Below are 13,707 nucleotides of genomic sequence, written 5' to 3' on the forward strand. Positions count from 1 at the left end.
TATGGGAAAAGAAAGGGGGAAACAAAAAAAGTGGATCACGAAATGCAACTCGGAGCTCGTCGGCGATATGGAGATAGAAACCGATGGGTTTTCGCAATCGCTTGGGCCAGAAGAGGTAGATCGAGAGAGATTCAACAGAGATCAGAACTCAGATGAGAGAATGAATCGTCAGTTACGCGAGAACAGAGACGACTGAGTCTACGTGCCTCTGTGGTAAATGAGATTGGCAAGCGAACCGCGTTTTTGCTCCTTGGTTTTTTATATTTTGAATTCCGTTTCAGGCTTCTTCCGTATCAGAGAACTTTCTTACCAAAAAATAAACAAAATATCAGAGAACTGATAATTTGACTAAATTACCCTTCCGATATTTTAGTTCCAAACTTCCAGCCAAACAGATCCCTATTAGTCGGGTCGGGTTGAGATCGGGTCGATGTTAATCGATTTTTTCATTTATCGATTCGGTCCAGTTTTCAGGCCAATAAGTGATTGGATTTACAAAAGCCCAATCCAAAACCAATAGTTATCAGTCCGGTCAGTTTCGATCCACTAACGTAGTTTAATCCCGACTGGTCATTTCAAAGAAGAAAACAGCTTTTCTATCCAAAAAACCAAAAGTTTCATACTTGGGACGCAGGCCACGGCCACGCATAGTAGGTGACAAAATGACCGCCATGCCTCCCATATATGGCGGAAATTCTATTGCCCATTGTGTTGCCGTGGCGTGGCCTTTGTGTCCCATGCAAAGAACGATTTCTCAAAAACAAATAAGAATAAAGACTACGTACATCATCGGATCATATGCCGCTCCCAGACCTTGCAATAGTGGGAATTGAATTGGGTATTGACATCATGGGCTTCTTTTTCCCTAACTACTATTAACCTTTGTTTATTTTAACCTAAAATTATGTTTAAGTAAAATAATCATACTTTAAAGTTCCACCTCCGAGCATAAAGAAGTAGGCCCATTGTAAGACATTTAGGTCTCCTACTTTTCTTCCAATGAAACAAGTACTCTGTAGAAGAAAAAAAATTGAACTTACTTTTCCTATATGACCGTTAAGGAACGGGCATCTTAGGCATTCGAATTATTATTTGCAACTTTCAAATCAATTTGAGTTTGTCAAGTAATAAAACAAGGAAATGAAAATTCTGAAACTTCCAAGAGGATTCAAAGAATTACTATAGGGCATGCACAGACATACATGGAAGGGATTTTAGGCACTATAACATGTTGGAACCCTGGTTTATCATATCAAATTCAATATCTTATGGGAAAAGGCTGGGTACACTGCCCACGTGTGGTAAACGAGCACCTATTGTCTCTATATCTCTCTCCCCCTCCCCTTCCTTTTTAACTGACCTTCATGCTCCTCTTGTATGATGCCCCGTTCTACACCCTCATCAGTGTCACCTACTAAGTTACTACACGAAGACGGTGTGCTTATCTCTCTCCCGTATCTCATTTAGGAGAAATTGTTGGTAAGGACCATTTCTCGTAATTAAGAGGTCATGTGTTCACCCTTTCTTGGGGCCTATCTATTACCTATAAAAAATTATTCATACACGCTAGTGGTAGGAATCTATTTCCACACATCAACTGTTATTCTGCCATGTGAGTAGATTATGTGGCTATATATTTTGACTAATGGATAGAGAAGTCATGGTCTCGACTAGTCAAATACCAATTTTCGGAGCCTAAATCAAGCAACATGCTCCCTTTATTGGTATGCATCACCATGTATTCTCATGCATGTTTTATGCTTATAGTATTTCACAAAAGTTGGACTCTCCCATAGTTCTAGTAGATTCCCAAATCTCTATCTTGTGGAGTGGCTAAGAGTATCAGAATGGAACTGAAACCGACCATTTGGGATTGAACTGAATTGAACCGCACGGCATAACAATGATCCAGCTTTGATTTCATAGCTTTTCTTTTTGGTTTAGTTTTGAATTGCACCATAAAACCAGTGGTTCTAAATCGAATAGAAACCGGTATCTCTCACTCGAATACTAGTCCATGCATCAATTGAGTTAATTAATAAAATAATTATTAATTTAATAAGCAACAATTGTTGCATCATTCTTGAAACATAAAATAAGTAAAATATCTTGAGACTACCTATATAATATATATATATATATATATATATGTTCAAGTACATATTGAAAATGATGGAATTTTTTTTCTTCCTGAAAATGATGGGTCGTGTTATAATGGATTAACAAAACTCTACCTGCTAATAGAAGAAATAGTTTGTTTATCCTGTGACAATAGAGAAGGGACAAAAAAAATGAGAAAACATGAAACAAAAAAGGAAAAAGAAGGATGGGTGAAGATGTAATGTTTTTTATTATCATATAGGTGTAGGAAATAGGATGCGTGGGGGAGATCGAAAAAGAATGGGGAAATGCGGGAATATATAGGATTTGAAAAAGGCTGAGGTTGTCTTTATTATTGTTTCTTAAAATTGGCACTATAAACTGCATGTAAACCGATTGTGAATTGGATAACGAAAATTGAATAGAAACCGATAAAATCGGATCGTATGCAAAACAATTATGATTTTGGTTGGTTCCTATTTAGTTCGAGTTTGCTTTCACCTTATCAAAATGTGAACTACACTGATTGACACCCTTAGGTATGGCAATCTTCATTTGAATTGAAACTTTACATGTTAGTAGCGGATCTAGGGGTCAACTTGTCCGCAAAATTCAGGCCTCATTGGATGTTGGTATTTAAAGTGGAGATGTAGGAAATATTGGCATTCTATCACATCAGAATTGACTCCCTTTTTATTTATTTATTATTTTTTTTGCACGGGGGGTTCCTTTTAGGCGTCACTATACCTGGTGAAGCATAACATTTCACTACTTGCCACTTAACAGTACATGGTTAGTCCATGTGATAGAAGAATTCACATCCATCTTAATGATCAAATCTTAACCCAGAATAAATAAGGAAAATGGCTCAAAACTCTTATTCAAAGTTTTTAAGAAATTACAAATTTGTCATTATGAAAGTGAATATAAAAAATATATATAATGACATTTTTTTGAAAAAAATGTAACCACTTCCTCTACTCAGTTTAAGCTGAAATTATACTAATAAAATGCTTGCTTTGTCTTTATTCACTAGGACATATGAATCGTTATCCCCTCCAATTTGCTGGCCCCTCCAATTCCTCACATGGAGGCAAAAATGACCACCCTACCCCTGCCCGAAAACACTACCCAAGGTGGGGTCCACTCCCCCTATTAGAGGAATTGGAGGACTTGGAGGTTGCTTGCGAATTGGAGGTGATAATCCATGTACCGCCCGACGAATAGTGAAGTGTAATATTTCACAAGCTTAGTGACATCAAAATTTATCTTTGTAAAATTGGGACTGTCTAAATGACATTTCTAAGGTGTATTTAGACCTTCACACCTTTTGATTGTCCTTTGTCTTATTCATAAAATTCTTTTAAAAATAATTTGAATTAAAATAATGATGTCATTATCAAAAAATATCTTTGTTTTGTACATTTTTCGAGGACATATGGGTAATGACACGATTTACACTCATTTAAAAAATAGTATAACGATTATTTGAAACCTTAAGGGATATAGGCATCACTATGCGGGATGCCTAGTGAAATATATCGATTTTCACTATTTGCCGTCTAAGAGTGCTTGGATTAGTCCATGTGATAGACCCCACATACATATAAATGGCTAAATTTTAGTCTAAAATAAACAAGGAAAGTTATTCAAATTCTAATTCGAAATTTTAGTAAAATTACCAAAATACCATCAAATGGAGATGAATCTAAAATATAAATGACATGTTTTGTAATTTTTATCCACTTTCTCTATTCATGTTAAGTTGAAATCGTACCAATGAGATGTTTGTTTGATCCTCTATCACATGAACTAACCCATGTACTACCATATGACAAATAATGAAACATTATATATAGGGATTTTAATTCCAGGCCCGGCCTGGTAGAATCGATCGAGCCCGCTTGACTAAAGCACGGCCCATTTACTAAACGTGTCGGGCTAATCGGACGGTCCTAGTGTAGGGTCCTAGCCTGTCCGGTGCCCGATTGGACTGACCGACTCTAGGCCCGACCTAGCCCGACCCTTTAACTTGTAAACTTTGCTATGGGCTTGGGCCCTGTTTGATTTATTGGCCCAAATCTCTTTATGACATTAACTTTCTGTTAGGCTGGGTTTGATGTATTGGATTATTGGGTATATTTTTATGATATTTACACTATTTCAGCCTATTTCTAATGAATTGATCACGTTCGAATGGTTGAAATATTAAATTTTAATGGAAAAAGATAGAAAAGAGGTGACAAGATGTTACACCTCTTTGTAAAATTAAAGTATTCAGTTTTAACGGGCTGCATCGTGTAAAGCCCGTTTATATCTAAACAGGTCCATAGCCTGATTTTACACCGTTTAAGACTCGATTAAGGACTAATTATAGCTTGAAGCCCGACCCGAATACCTAAACAGACAGTAACGGTGCAGGCTTTAAGCTCCGTGAAGCCTGGGTAGATCCGACCGAACCCAACCGATTGACACCCAACTTATATATGTCAAAAAGTTGCCTCTTTTTTTTGGTTTTTGCCGATTTGAAATCTTCCACCGAAAGAAACTTTTACTTTAATCCTTCTTCATGTATATCTTTCTTCCCCCATTAATGCCTTCCCCGGTTATGATGCTGTGAAGAAGCTATTACTTTAATCAAACGAGTGGCCTTCTTTTGTGCTGTGAAGAGGAAACCATTATCTACTTCTCAGTAAAAGGGAATTTTTTTGTTTTGTTTTTTTTTAAATATCAATAATCACCCCACCTCTTGAAAAAATGGTTCAAAAAGAAGATTGAAGAAAGTGGAAACATTTGATTGTTTTTCATTTTAAGGAGAGGGTTCTCTTGAGCAAATGACATAGAGGAGCACTTTAACGAAACATTTTCGTAAATAAAAAAAAGTAATGAAAGAGTTTTCTAAACAAATGACATGGAGGGGCACATGAACGAAATATTTTTGTACATAAGAAGGCAATGAGATCATTCTTTTTCTCTCATTTTATTCTTTCCATTCATAATTAAGTTAAAGAAGCCATTACTTGCCCTAGTGAGAGAGAGCTCTTTTTTAAAATTTTTGTTTTTAGAATAGAGAATGGAGAAACAAAATGAGAGATATGATTCTTGGGTTTGACTTCAATTAAATAAGATATGTGATCCACGGTTTCAAGATTTGAGATTGGATCAACCGAATTGATCGATTTGGATTAGAATCGACCAAAGTTGATCCCAAATTCTGACTGATCCGAATCAGAATTGGACCGGAATCATATGGATTTGATTCGGAACAGGTGATGGAGCTCTTCGTGGAGAAGAGATCCGGCGAGGAGAAGTCATGCACGGCATCCATTATCGGTATTGCTGTCGATATCTTAACCCTACTAGTATAGTCCTTATTGAATGTTTCACCCATCATAGTAACTATGATTTTGGAGTTGCCCTAGACTTTGCTGGTGACAACGTTGGTGGAGACATACTTCTAAATTCTAACGATGCAATCAATGGAGTTTATGGCCCAATCACCATAAACTCGATTATGAACTAGTAAGTAGTAACTGACCAACCAAATAGAAATGTGTCCATACCCTAACCTATGATGCTTGTTATTACCTAATCAATTGATAATGGTGCAACACCTTAAATTGATAGAAGACTAATTAGGTCGGTCAAAAATTTGACCAGGCCCAACCGGAGCTTGGAGGTATAAATGAGCTGCTCCATGATGAGGGATGAGTGGATGACAGCTGGCATGTACTTGGATCCATTTATGATCAACTTTGACGGTTTGAAAAAAGAGACCAAATTAGGGACTTGGCTCCTGTCCTGTAGTGGCGGGAGCTGGAGCGTCCAACCCATGGAAACCACCCCCACATGTGAAATGACCACCCCACTCCTGTTTTTGTTGTCGTTTAGCTAGGACAACAACCAAATACCAAAATTAGCCCTTATCTTAATGCCTACATTTAGGAATCCATTAATCTCTATCGTCACTTTACCCAATCCTACGTGCCATCCAATAAGACTAACGAGTCCAACACGATTTCACTATTGAGAGTAAGGGAAGAGCTTGGCACTAAGGGTGTTTTCGATCCAAAGGGTTTTCTTAGAATGCATTCTTGAATGATAAATAGTTGTTTTCATCGTTCGAGAATATAAAACTGATTTATAATGCATTCCAAGAATGCATATCAAACACTACTTTAAATTCGTTCGATTTATTAAACGGTTTTGAAATCGGGATATGATTTTGTTTATCATAGGCCAGTCTGGTTCTGGTTCTGGTTCTTAATCGGCTTTGGCATTGTTACACTGTCTATATACTTCTAGGTATATAAATAATTAAAATATTCATTACTAAGCATACAAAGTACAAACACTTAAATATCCCTTGGGTCTGTTACTTTTTTTTTGATAGAATAAAATTTTGCTGTTACACTACAAGTAGAGGTGTTAACCGGTCGGGCTCAGTCGATCTTGGTCGGGCCTCACCAATTTTATAGGCTGCACCGTGTCTGACCATTTAGGCATTCGGGCTTGCCTTGGGCGGGCATGGTACGGTTTCATTTCGGTCGGTTGGTGTTCGGTCTTTAATCGGGGCAGCCTTATTCGGGCTAAACGGGCCTAAACCGGATCTAAAACGGGCTAATGAGCCGTTTAACTCTAAACGGTCTCTAAACGGTGTGGACTTACTAATTAACATGCAACTAGAATTTTAAGTTCAAACCATCACACCGTTGGACACTCACTGTACACCTCAACTCGAAATCAAATAAACTTATCCCAACTAAAATAGCAGCAGAACACCGAATAGAAGCACATCTAACAAAGTAAGTAGAGGGAAAAATAATAGCAGCACAACACCAAATAGAAACACTTCTAACAAACTAAGTAGAGGGTAATAAAAAAAATAGCAACACAACACCAAATAGAAGCACATCTAACAAAGTAAGATCTAAAAACTAAAACTAAGCCTCATCTCACCTCCGTTAAGTGTATATAAATCTAACCAATAAATGTCAAAGACCAACAAAAAAACAAACAAAAAAAGGGAAATTTGGAGGGAAGGGGAGGGGAAGTTTATAAGTTATAGGGTCGGGCTAGGTCGGGCTGCAACAGGGCGGTCTAGGTCGGGCCTGAAAAAGGTCGGTCCGGTCAAGAGCCCAACGGGCTAGGACCCCACACCGGGACCACCCGATTACTAAACATGTCGGGCTTATGCCGACACGCTTAGTAATGCCGGGTTTAACCGACGGCTCGACGGGGCAGAATTTACACCCTAACTACAAGGCTAACAAGGAAATGGAATAATTTATTTTCCCTCCGGTTCATAAATATCCTCCTAGATTGTTGTATTTTCTAAAATACCCTTCTAAGTGTAGTAGCAAATGCCCGACACGTTTAGTAATCGGGCCGGGTTTTAACCGGACGGGCTCGATCGGGCCTGGCGGGCTGGGCCTAGAATTTACACCCCTAACTACAAGGCTAGCAGCCAAGGAAATGGAATAATTTATTTTCCCCTCTGGGTTCATAAATATCCTCCTAGATTGTTGTATTTTCTAAAATACCCTTCTAAGTGTAGCAGCAAAATTTTATAGACTTCAGGGTCAAGACCGTCACAAAATCCATGCCGTAACAGGGAAGGGTCAAAGTCAAGTAAACTCCAAGTCTAGGACCAGAACGTGGGCATCGCGGGTCGAGTTCAGATATGCTACCCACATGGGGACGGGTGGGGACAAATCTGAACCCTCCATGGGGGTGTGGGACCCGCCTCTAGGGTATGGGACCCACGCCCCATGGAGGGGTCAGATCTGTCCCCTCCGGTCCCCATGTGGGTAGCTGATCCGGATTCGTGGGGTATGGGCCTTCTTCCTCCTCGAACGTCACAAAATCCATGCCGTAACAGGGAAGGGTCAAAGTCAAGTAAACTCCAAGTCTAGGACCAGAACGTGGGCGTGGGATCTGGGCCTTCTTCCTCCTCCTATAAGAAGGGATCCTTTCCCAAATTGTTTCTTCAATCCAATTTCAAGTTTCTCTCTTGACAAAGTTAAAATTTGGTTTAGTGGTTGTTGCGTCAGAAAATCGCTCAAGGGTCCTCTCGAGTGCCGTAACCTGCAAAAGAACCAGGGGATGACAAAGGAGAACCGATGTGGTTCTGGCCTAGGACTCTCCGATGCCAAAGTCAGATCTCTTGAGCAAACAGATGAATAATAGTATTCAAGATGAGTTTATGGGGTTGAGTACCTCCCTTTTTATAGTTGAGCATGGCGGTGTGGAGAGTCCTAGTTTGATGGTGAGTGAGCCGTAGAGTGGATAGAGACCCTAGATAGTAGGGCTCTTCCCTGGTTGGCTGTCTCCCTGCGGGAGGGAGTGTCCTGGCGGTGTTAGGATCCTTGGTGGATAGACACCCGCATGTGGTGATAGCGCCTTTGGTGTTTGAGTCCGTCTGGGTGACGTGACCTCTAGGCGGCGACCTAGAGTCCTGGAGATGGTGTATGTCTATGGGGGTGATTGGATCATAGGCTAGGTGCCCCGACGTCTGCGTAGGCCGTATCGATGACGTGGGACTTGATGAGGCCGCGCCCGAAGGGGCTGCGCCTAAAGGAGGCTACGCCCGAGGAGTGAGGTCGGGCCTGCAGGTGATGCCGTGAATTCGGGTGTGGCCGCGCCCGTGGGGGTGATGCCGCGCCTGCGGGTGAGGTCGCGCCCGTGGTCTTCTCAAGAGTTATGTCCGAGTTGGCTCTCCTCTTGTTCTGGAATGGGTCGCCTCTTGGACCGGGACACGTGTCAGCCTCTTATTGGTTTGTATAATCTTGGGTTTATCGGTGGTCATGGCAAGACGAGGTCTCACACCGGCCCTGCTTCTCTTCCTCACGCTCATGGTGCTCTCCCTTGTGGGTAGCTCTCTCGCGGGCGGAATCGTCATTTATTGGGGCCAGAACGGAAACGAAGACACCTTAACAAACACTTGCGCAACAGGAAAGTATGCTTTCGTCAACATAGCTTTCCTATCCATGTTCGGCAATGGGCAGACTCCTCAGGTCGACCTCGCCGGTGACTGCGACCCATCTTCCGATGGCTGCATCGCCGTCAGCGAAGACATAAGAAACTGTCAAAACAGAGAAATCAAAGTTATGCTCTCAATCGGAGGTGACTCTACCAAGTACTTACTCTCCTCCCCTGAAGATGCCAAGAATGTCGCCGACTACCTCTAGAACAACTTCCTTGGGGGTAGTTCATCATCAAGGCCACTCGGTGATGCTGTTTTGGACAGCATAGATTTTGACATTGAGGCCGAGTCGACTCAGTACTATGACGATCTCGCGAAGTATCTATCTGGGTACAGCAACCTGGGAAAGAAGGTGTACTTGACGGCTGCTCCGCAATGCGGTTACCCTGATAGTTATCTGGTTACAGCCCTTGACACTGGACTTTTCGATTATGTTTGGGTTCAGTTCTATAATAATCCTTCTTGCGAGTACAGCTCAGGGAATGTCAACAATCTTCTGAGTTCTTGGAGCCAATGGACGTCGTCAGTGCCGGCGACCCAGATATTGATGGGGCTACCGGCGGCTTCAGGGGCAGCAGAAAGTGGATTTGTTCCTTCAGACGTGTTGAATTCTCAGATACTTCCAGTGATCAAGACTTCCCCCAAGTATGGAGGTGTACGTGATGCTCTGGAATAAGTATTATGATGATCAGAGTGGATATAGTTTTTCCATTAAGAGCAATGTCTGAATATTGGAACACCCCTTCACTCTAAATCCTCATTAGAATAAAATTTGGCATGGAAGCTTATGTTTTCTTGGTTTTTTTTTTTTTTTTTTTTTTTTTTTTTTTTTTTTTTGGGAGTTGTAAAACGTAAGGAGCTTGTTGGAGATCACTAAGTGAAGATCAGATGTTTGTATTAATGTTTATGGTTATGAACTTATGATCAAACTGGTAAGGTTATATCATATATGCAAGGTTATGGAAACGAAACAGATCGAAGTAGTGTGGTGGAGTTAGGGATGACCATGCTCAGCCTAGCCCATCCAGAACATACAAATAAGTCAAAAATTCCACACTTTCAAATCACCCACAACAAATCAAAGCCCAAATCACTCAAAGTAACATATTCCATAATAAAAATAACTCTTAAAACTAGGCTTACATATGCGTCTTAAATGGGTACAAGCAATTCTGATTCCAACTACTTCTTTTATTGTTCTTTCGGGTATGCAACCCCATTGGAAAAACTGTCCCACAACCACAACCACGCTTATTAATGGGTCGGTCCGAATTTAAGTTTCAAAGTGACAATTCCTTCTTGTAATCCCAAATTCACATCTTATGAAGGGTATTCTAAGAAATATAGCGATATTATGGAATTTTACAAAATATTATTCGATTTTCATTCATTTGCTCATCAACAAGAAGACGATGAACTCAAACAACTGCAAGAAGCAAGGATTTTAAACTTGGAATCAAGAGTCAAATCAATCGTTGCTGATTGTTCTGGATTCAAATATGCAATTCCCAAAACCCTAGAATTGGGGAAGTGTCTCTTGGGGATGTGGTGGCTGCAATGCAGTGGATCTTTGTCCCTTCCAGTTCTCTGTCCAGCCCAGGACCCCGGTGCCTGTAATAAGGGAGGTGCAATGACCATCCTACCCCTGTCCGAATACTTTGCCTTGGGTGGGGTCCATCCCCTTTATTACAGGCACTCGGGGAACTGGGTTGGGCACGGAACTTTAGGAGATAATTGTTCGCAGTGCAGTAGGGCATTGGCCTAAGTCCAAGGGAGAGGCCGTTGATTCGACTCTTTGTGCCCCCATCAAATGTTAGCCATCCTACCTTCGTGTGCACACTACATAGAACGAGGTGTGTAAAGATCGCCTTAACCCCGCTCCAGCAGGGGTAAGAGTCATGGGGAAGTACAAGAATATTCACTTTTTGTCCATCGATTCCACCTTTCGACCTGATCTTAGGCCTTGACTCACTCTCCGTGGATGAACCTTGTGGAGGAACCCTTAGATTTTCGGGCATTAAGGACATAATGCGTCCCAACATAGAATTTGAATGTAATTATGTACCTCAAACTTAACATCAATGCTTATAACTAAGTAAGGAGAATGCTTTCTAATTGTAGCTACTAGAAAGTGTCCTAAACTCATGAAACTTTCGAAACTTTTGTAGAGAAGAAGTACATATATCATGTTTATTGGTTTATGTTTTGTAGTTATAATTATGATTAAGTTGTCCTTCATTTGCGGAGAAGAGGTGACCAAATCACCTACCGGTAGGTGTAGCTTTATATACTTATATACGGTTAAGTGGTGACATCTTTATCACTTGTTGGATCATTAAGAGTGCATGAAGGAGTATTTATGGAAGTAAAATAGACAAATGTCATCACCTAATTATACATGAAGTGTACACATACATGTAAGAGATCAAACTCGGAGAAGAGATAATCTCCTCTCCATGGGTGATGTGACCCTATGATTAAACTCCTCCCACCCTTTATTGTACAAGGTACATGGTCGAAAATACTCTTCCCGAAAGGGTATCAGCCCAACGCCTTAATCGACTATTTTAGTAATTTGACTTCATAGTCAAAGGCATGGACATGTTTCTATTTGATCGGTTGATTATCGGTTTATAATCGAGTTTATTACGAGGCTTAAAAACAGGCTAGTTGGTTAATTAGGCTATAAATGGACCTTAAAATCTTAAACAAAATTCTCTACCTCACTCTGTGTGTGTGTGTGTGGAGGAGAGGCTAAGAGAAAACAAAGTCGTTTATTGTTGACGGTTGACCATTGGAGTCATAAGAGAGAGTCCCAGACCATTCATGGCCTACACCAGCGCTTAGCGCTAAACACACAACGAAAAGAAACATATATCTCTCGAATCCTTTTCTATGTCCCTAGAGAATCAATAAAAAAAAAAAAAGAGAGGACATTTTGTTCCTATTGATCTCTGTGAAATTTATGTCGAAAAGGAAAGCCAAGCCATGCTGCTCTGTTACAAAGCCCATCAAGAAGCTATCTTCTTCTTCATTACCTTCTTCATCTTTTTATCTCTCTCAACACTTGCCATTGTCGTCGAACCTCGACCATATTCACCTTTTGACCAAATAAAAAACAAACCAACACCGCAAGAGTGGCTGGCAGCACACAACATGGTCCGACAAGCAATGGGAGAACCACTAATGAAATGGGACAAAAGCCTGGCACGCTACGCAAGACGTTTTGCAGCTAAACGCGTTGCTGATTGCCAGATGATCCATTCTAATGGTCCTTATGGTGAGAACATCTTCTGGGGTGCTCGCAATATCTTCTCACCTTCACAGGTGGTGGCTGAATGGGTCAACGAAAAACATTACTACAATAGAACTGATAACATCTGCGCAGCCAACAAAATTTGCGGACACTATAAGCAGGTGGTGTGGAGAGACACTGTGCGGGTTGGTTGTTCCATGGTTCAGTGCCTTGATGGTGGCGCCTATGCCATTTGTTCCTATAGCCCTCCCGGGAATTATAGGGGTGAGGACCCCTTTATAAAGCATGAAAACGACTAGGGAAAAGCTTCCCACAACGCCGGTGTGCAATTTTTCTTTCCATTTTTTTTTAATTCTCTTCTTGCTATCTGAACCCTATGTGTATGATACCTTTTCTAGGATAGTCATTGGTGTGGCCTGGCCGTGTGAGTATATATATATATATATTTTTTGATTTTGTTTTTGGGAAAAAATATTGAGACTACTTAAGGACTCAATTAAATTGCAAGCTTACTTTTTGCTATATTTTTTAATAACACATTTTTTTACTTCTGACAAAGGTAAAATCATTTCTTTTCACATGTATAATTAGAAAACATGAAAGACAATACCATCTCTTAAGAATGACATAATGGTAAACAAGGTTTCAAGAATGAGATCAAATCCGACGCTTCTAACCAATTCGGAATGGAATCCCTGATTCCAGCTGATCCAGGACGCCTGATTCCCATCTGAATTGGTAGGATTAGAGATTTACAGGTCAATTCTAGGGTTTTTTCGGGCGATTGATCCAGATCACGGTTCCATATTTTAAAACCCTAATGATAAGTTGCTTTCAAATAATTTTTTATCCCCAATAAAAGACCATCAAAATAAGATTACATTTTCAAGTACACTTGCTATTGTCATTCAGACAGTCCCGTAAGTAATCCCCTTACAGGGGCATTCATGTTTTACAGGTTCTTCATACCACCGAGGTAATGTGGAATATTGTATATAGGGATTGCATAAATGAGATGCGACAAAACAGTATTGTGCATAGGAGGGCAGCAAGGCCATTTAATCAAGGAAAAAAGAGAGACACAAAGATGCTACAGTATCTTGGCCCAACGGCTCAAAGAACCTTTCCCCATAATATATATGTTTAAACAAACATAATTTTCGGTTTCTTTATTCAGTAAATATTTACAGACAGTACTGAAAGTAACTACAGAAAGAGGTTATTAAAAAGATGATAAAGCAAGCTAATTTGAAGATTTGATGCCTCCCTAATTAAGAAAATAGCCGATTAAGCTTATGCATGGCCTATTCTAGGGCTACCTTCCTCACCTTCTATTAACTTGAAGGAACCTAATACCTTTTTCTTG

The 13,707-nt window shown here is 40.4% G+C and overlaps 1 protein-coding gene and 1 pseudogene across 1 annotated transcript; both read left to right on the forward strand.

Annotated features, from left to right (window-relative positions):
- Positions 1-8,902: 8,902 nt before the first annotated feature.
- Positions 8,903-9,850, forward strand: LOC122664845 (annotated as a pseudogene).
- Positions 9,851-12,256: 2,406 nt separating this feature from the next.
- LOC122666077 (pathogenesis-related protein 1A-like) lies at positions 12,257-12,640 on the forward strand. The gene has a single exon (XM_043862187.1). It carries the CDS (start codon positions 12,257-12,259, stop codon positions 12,638-12,640), a length of 384 nt encoding a protein of 127 aa, XP_043718122.1.
- The last annotated feature ends 1,067 nt before the right edge of the window (positions 12,641-13,707 follow it).

This window comes from Telopea speciosissima, chromosome 6, assembly GCF_018873765.1.
Source record: "Telopea speciosissima isolate NSW1024214 ecotype Mountain lineage chromosome 6, Tspe_v1, whole genome shotgun sequence".
Taxonomy (NCBI): Eukaryota; Viridiplantae; Streptophyta; class Magnoliopsida; order Proteales; family Proteaceae; genus Telopea; species Telopea speciosissima.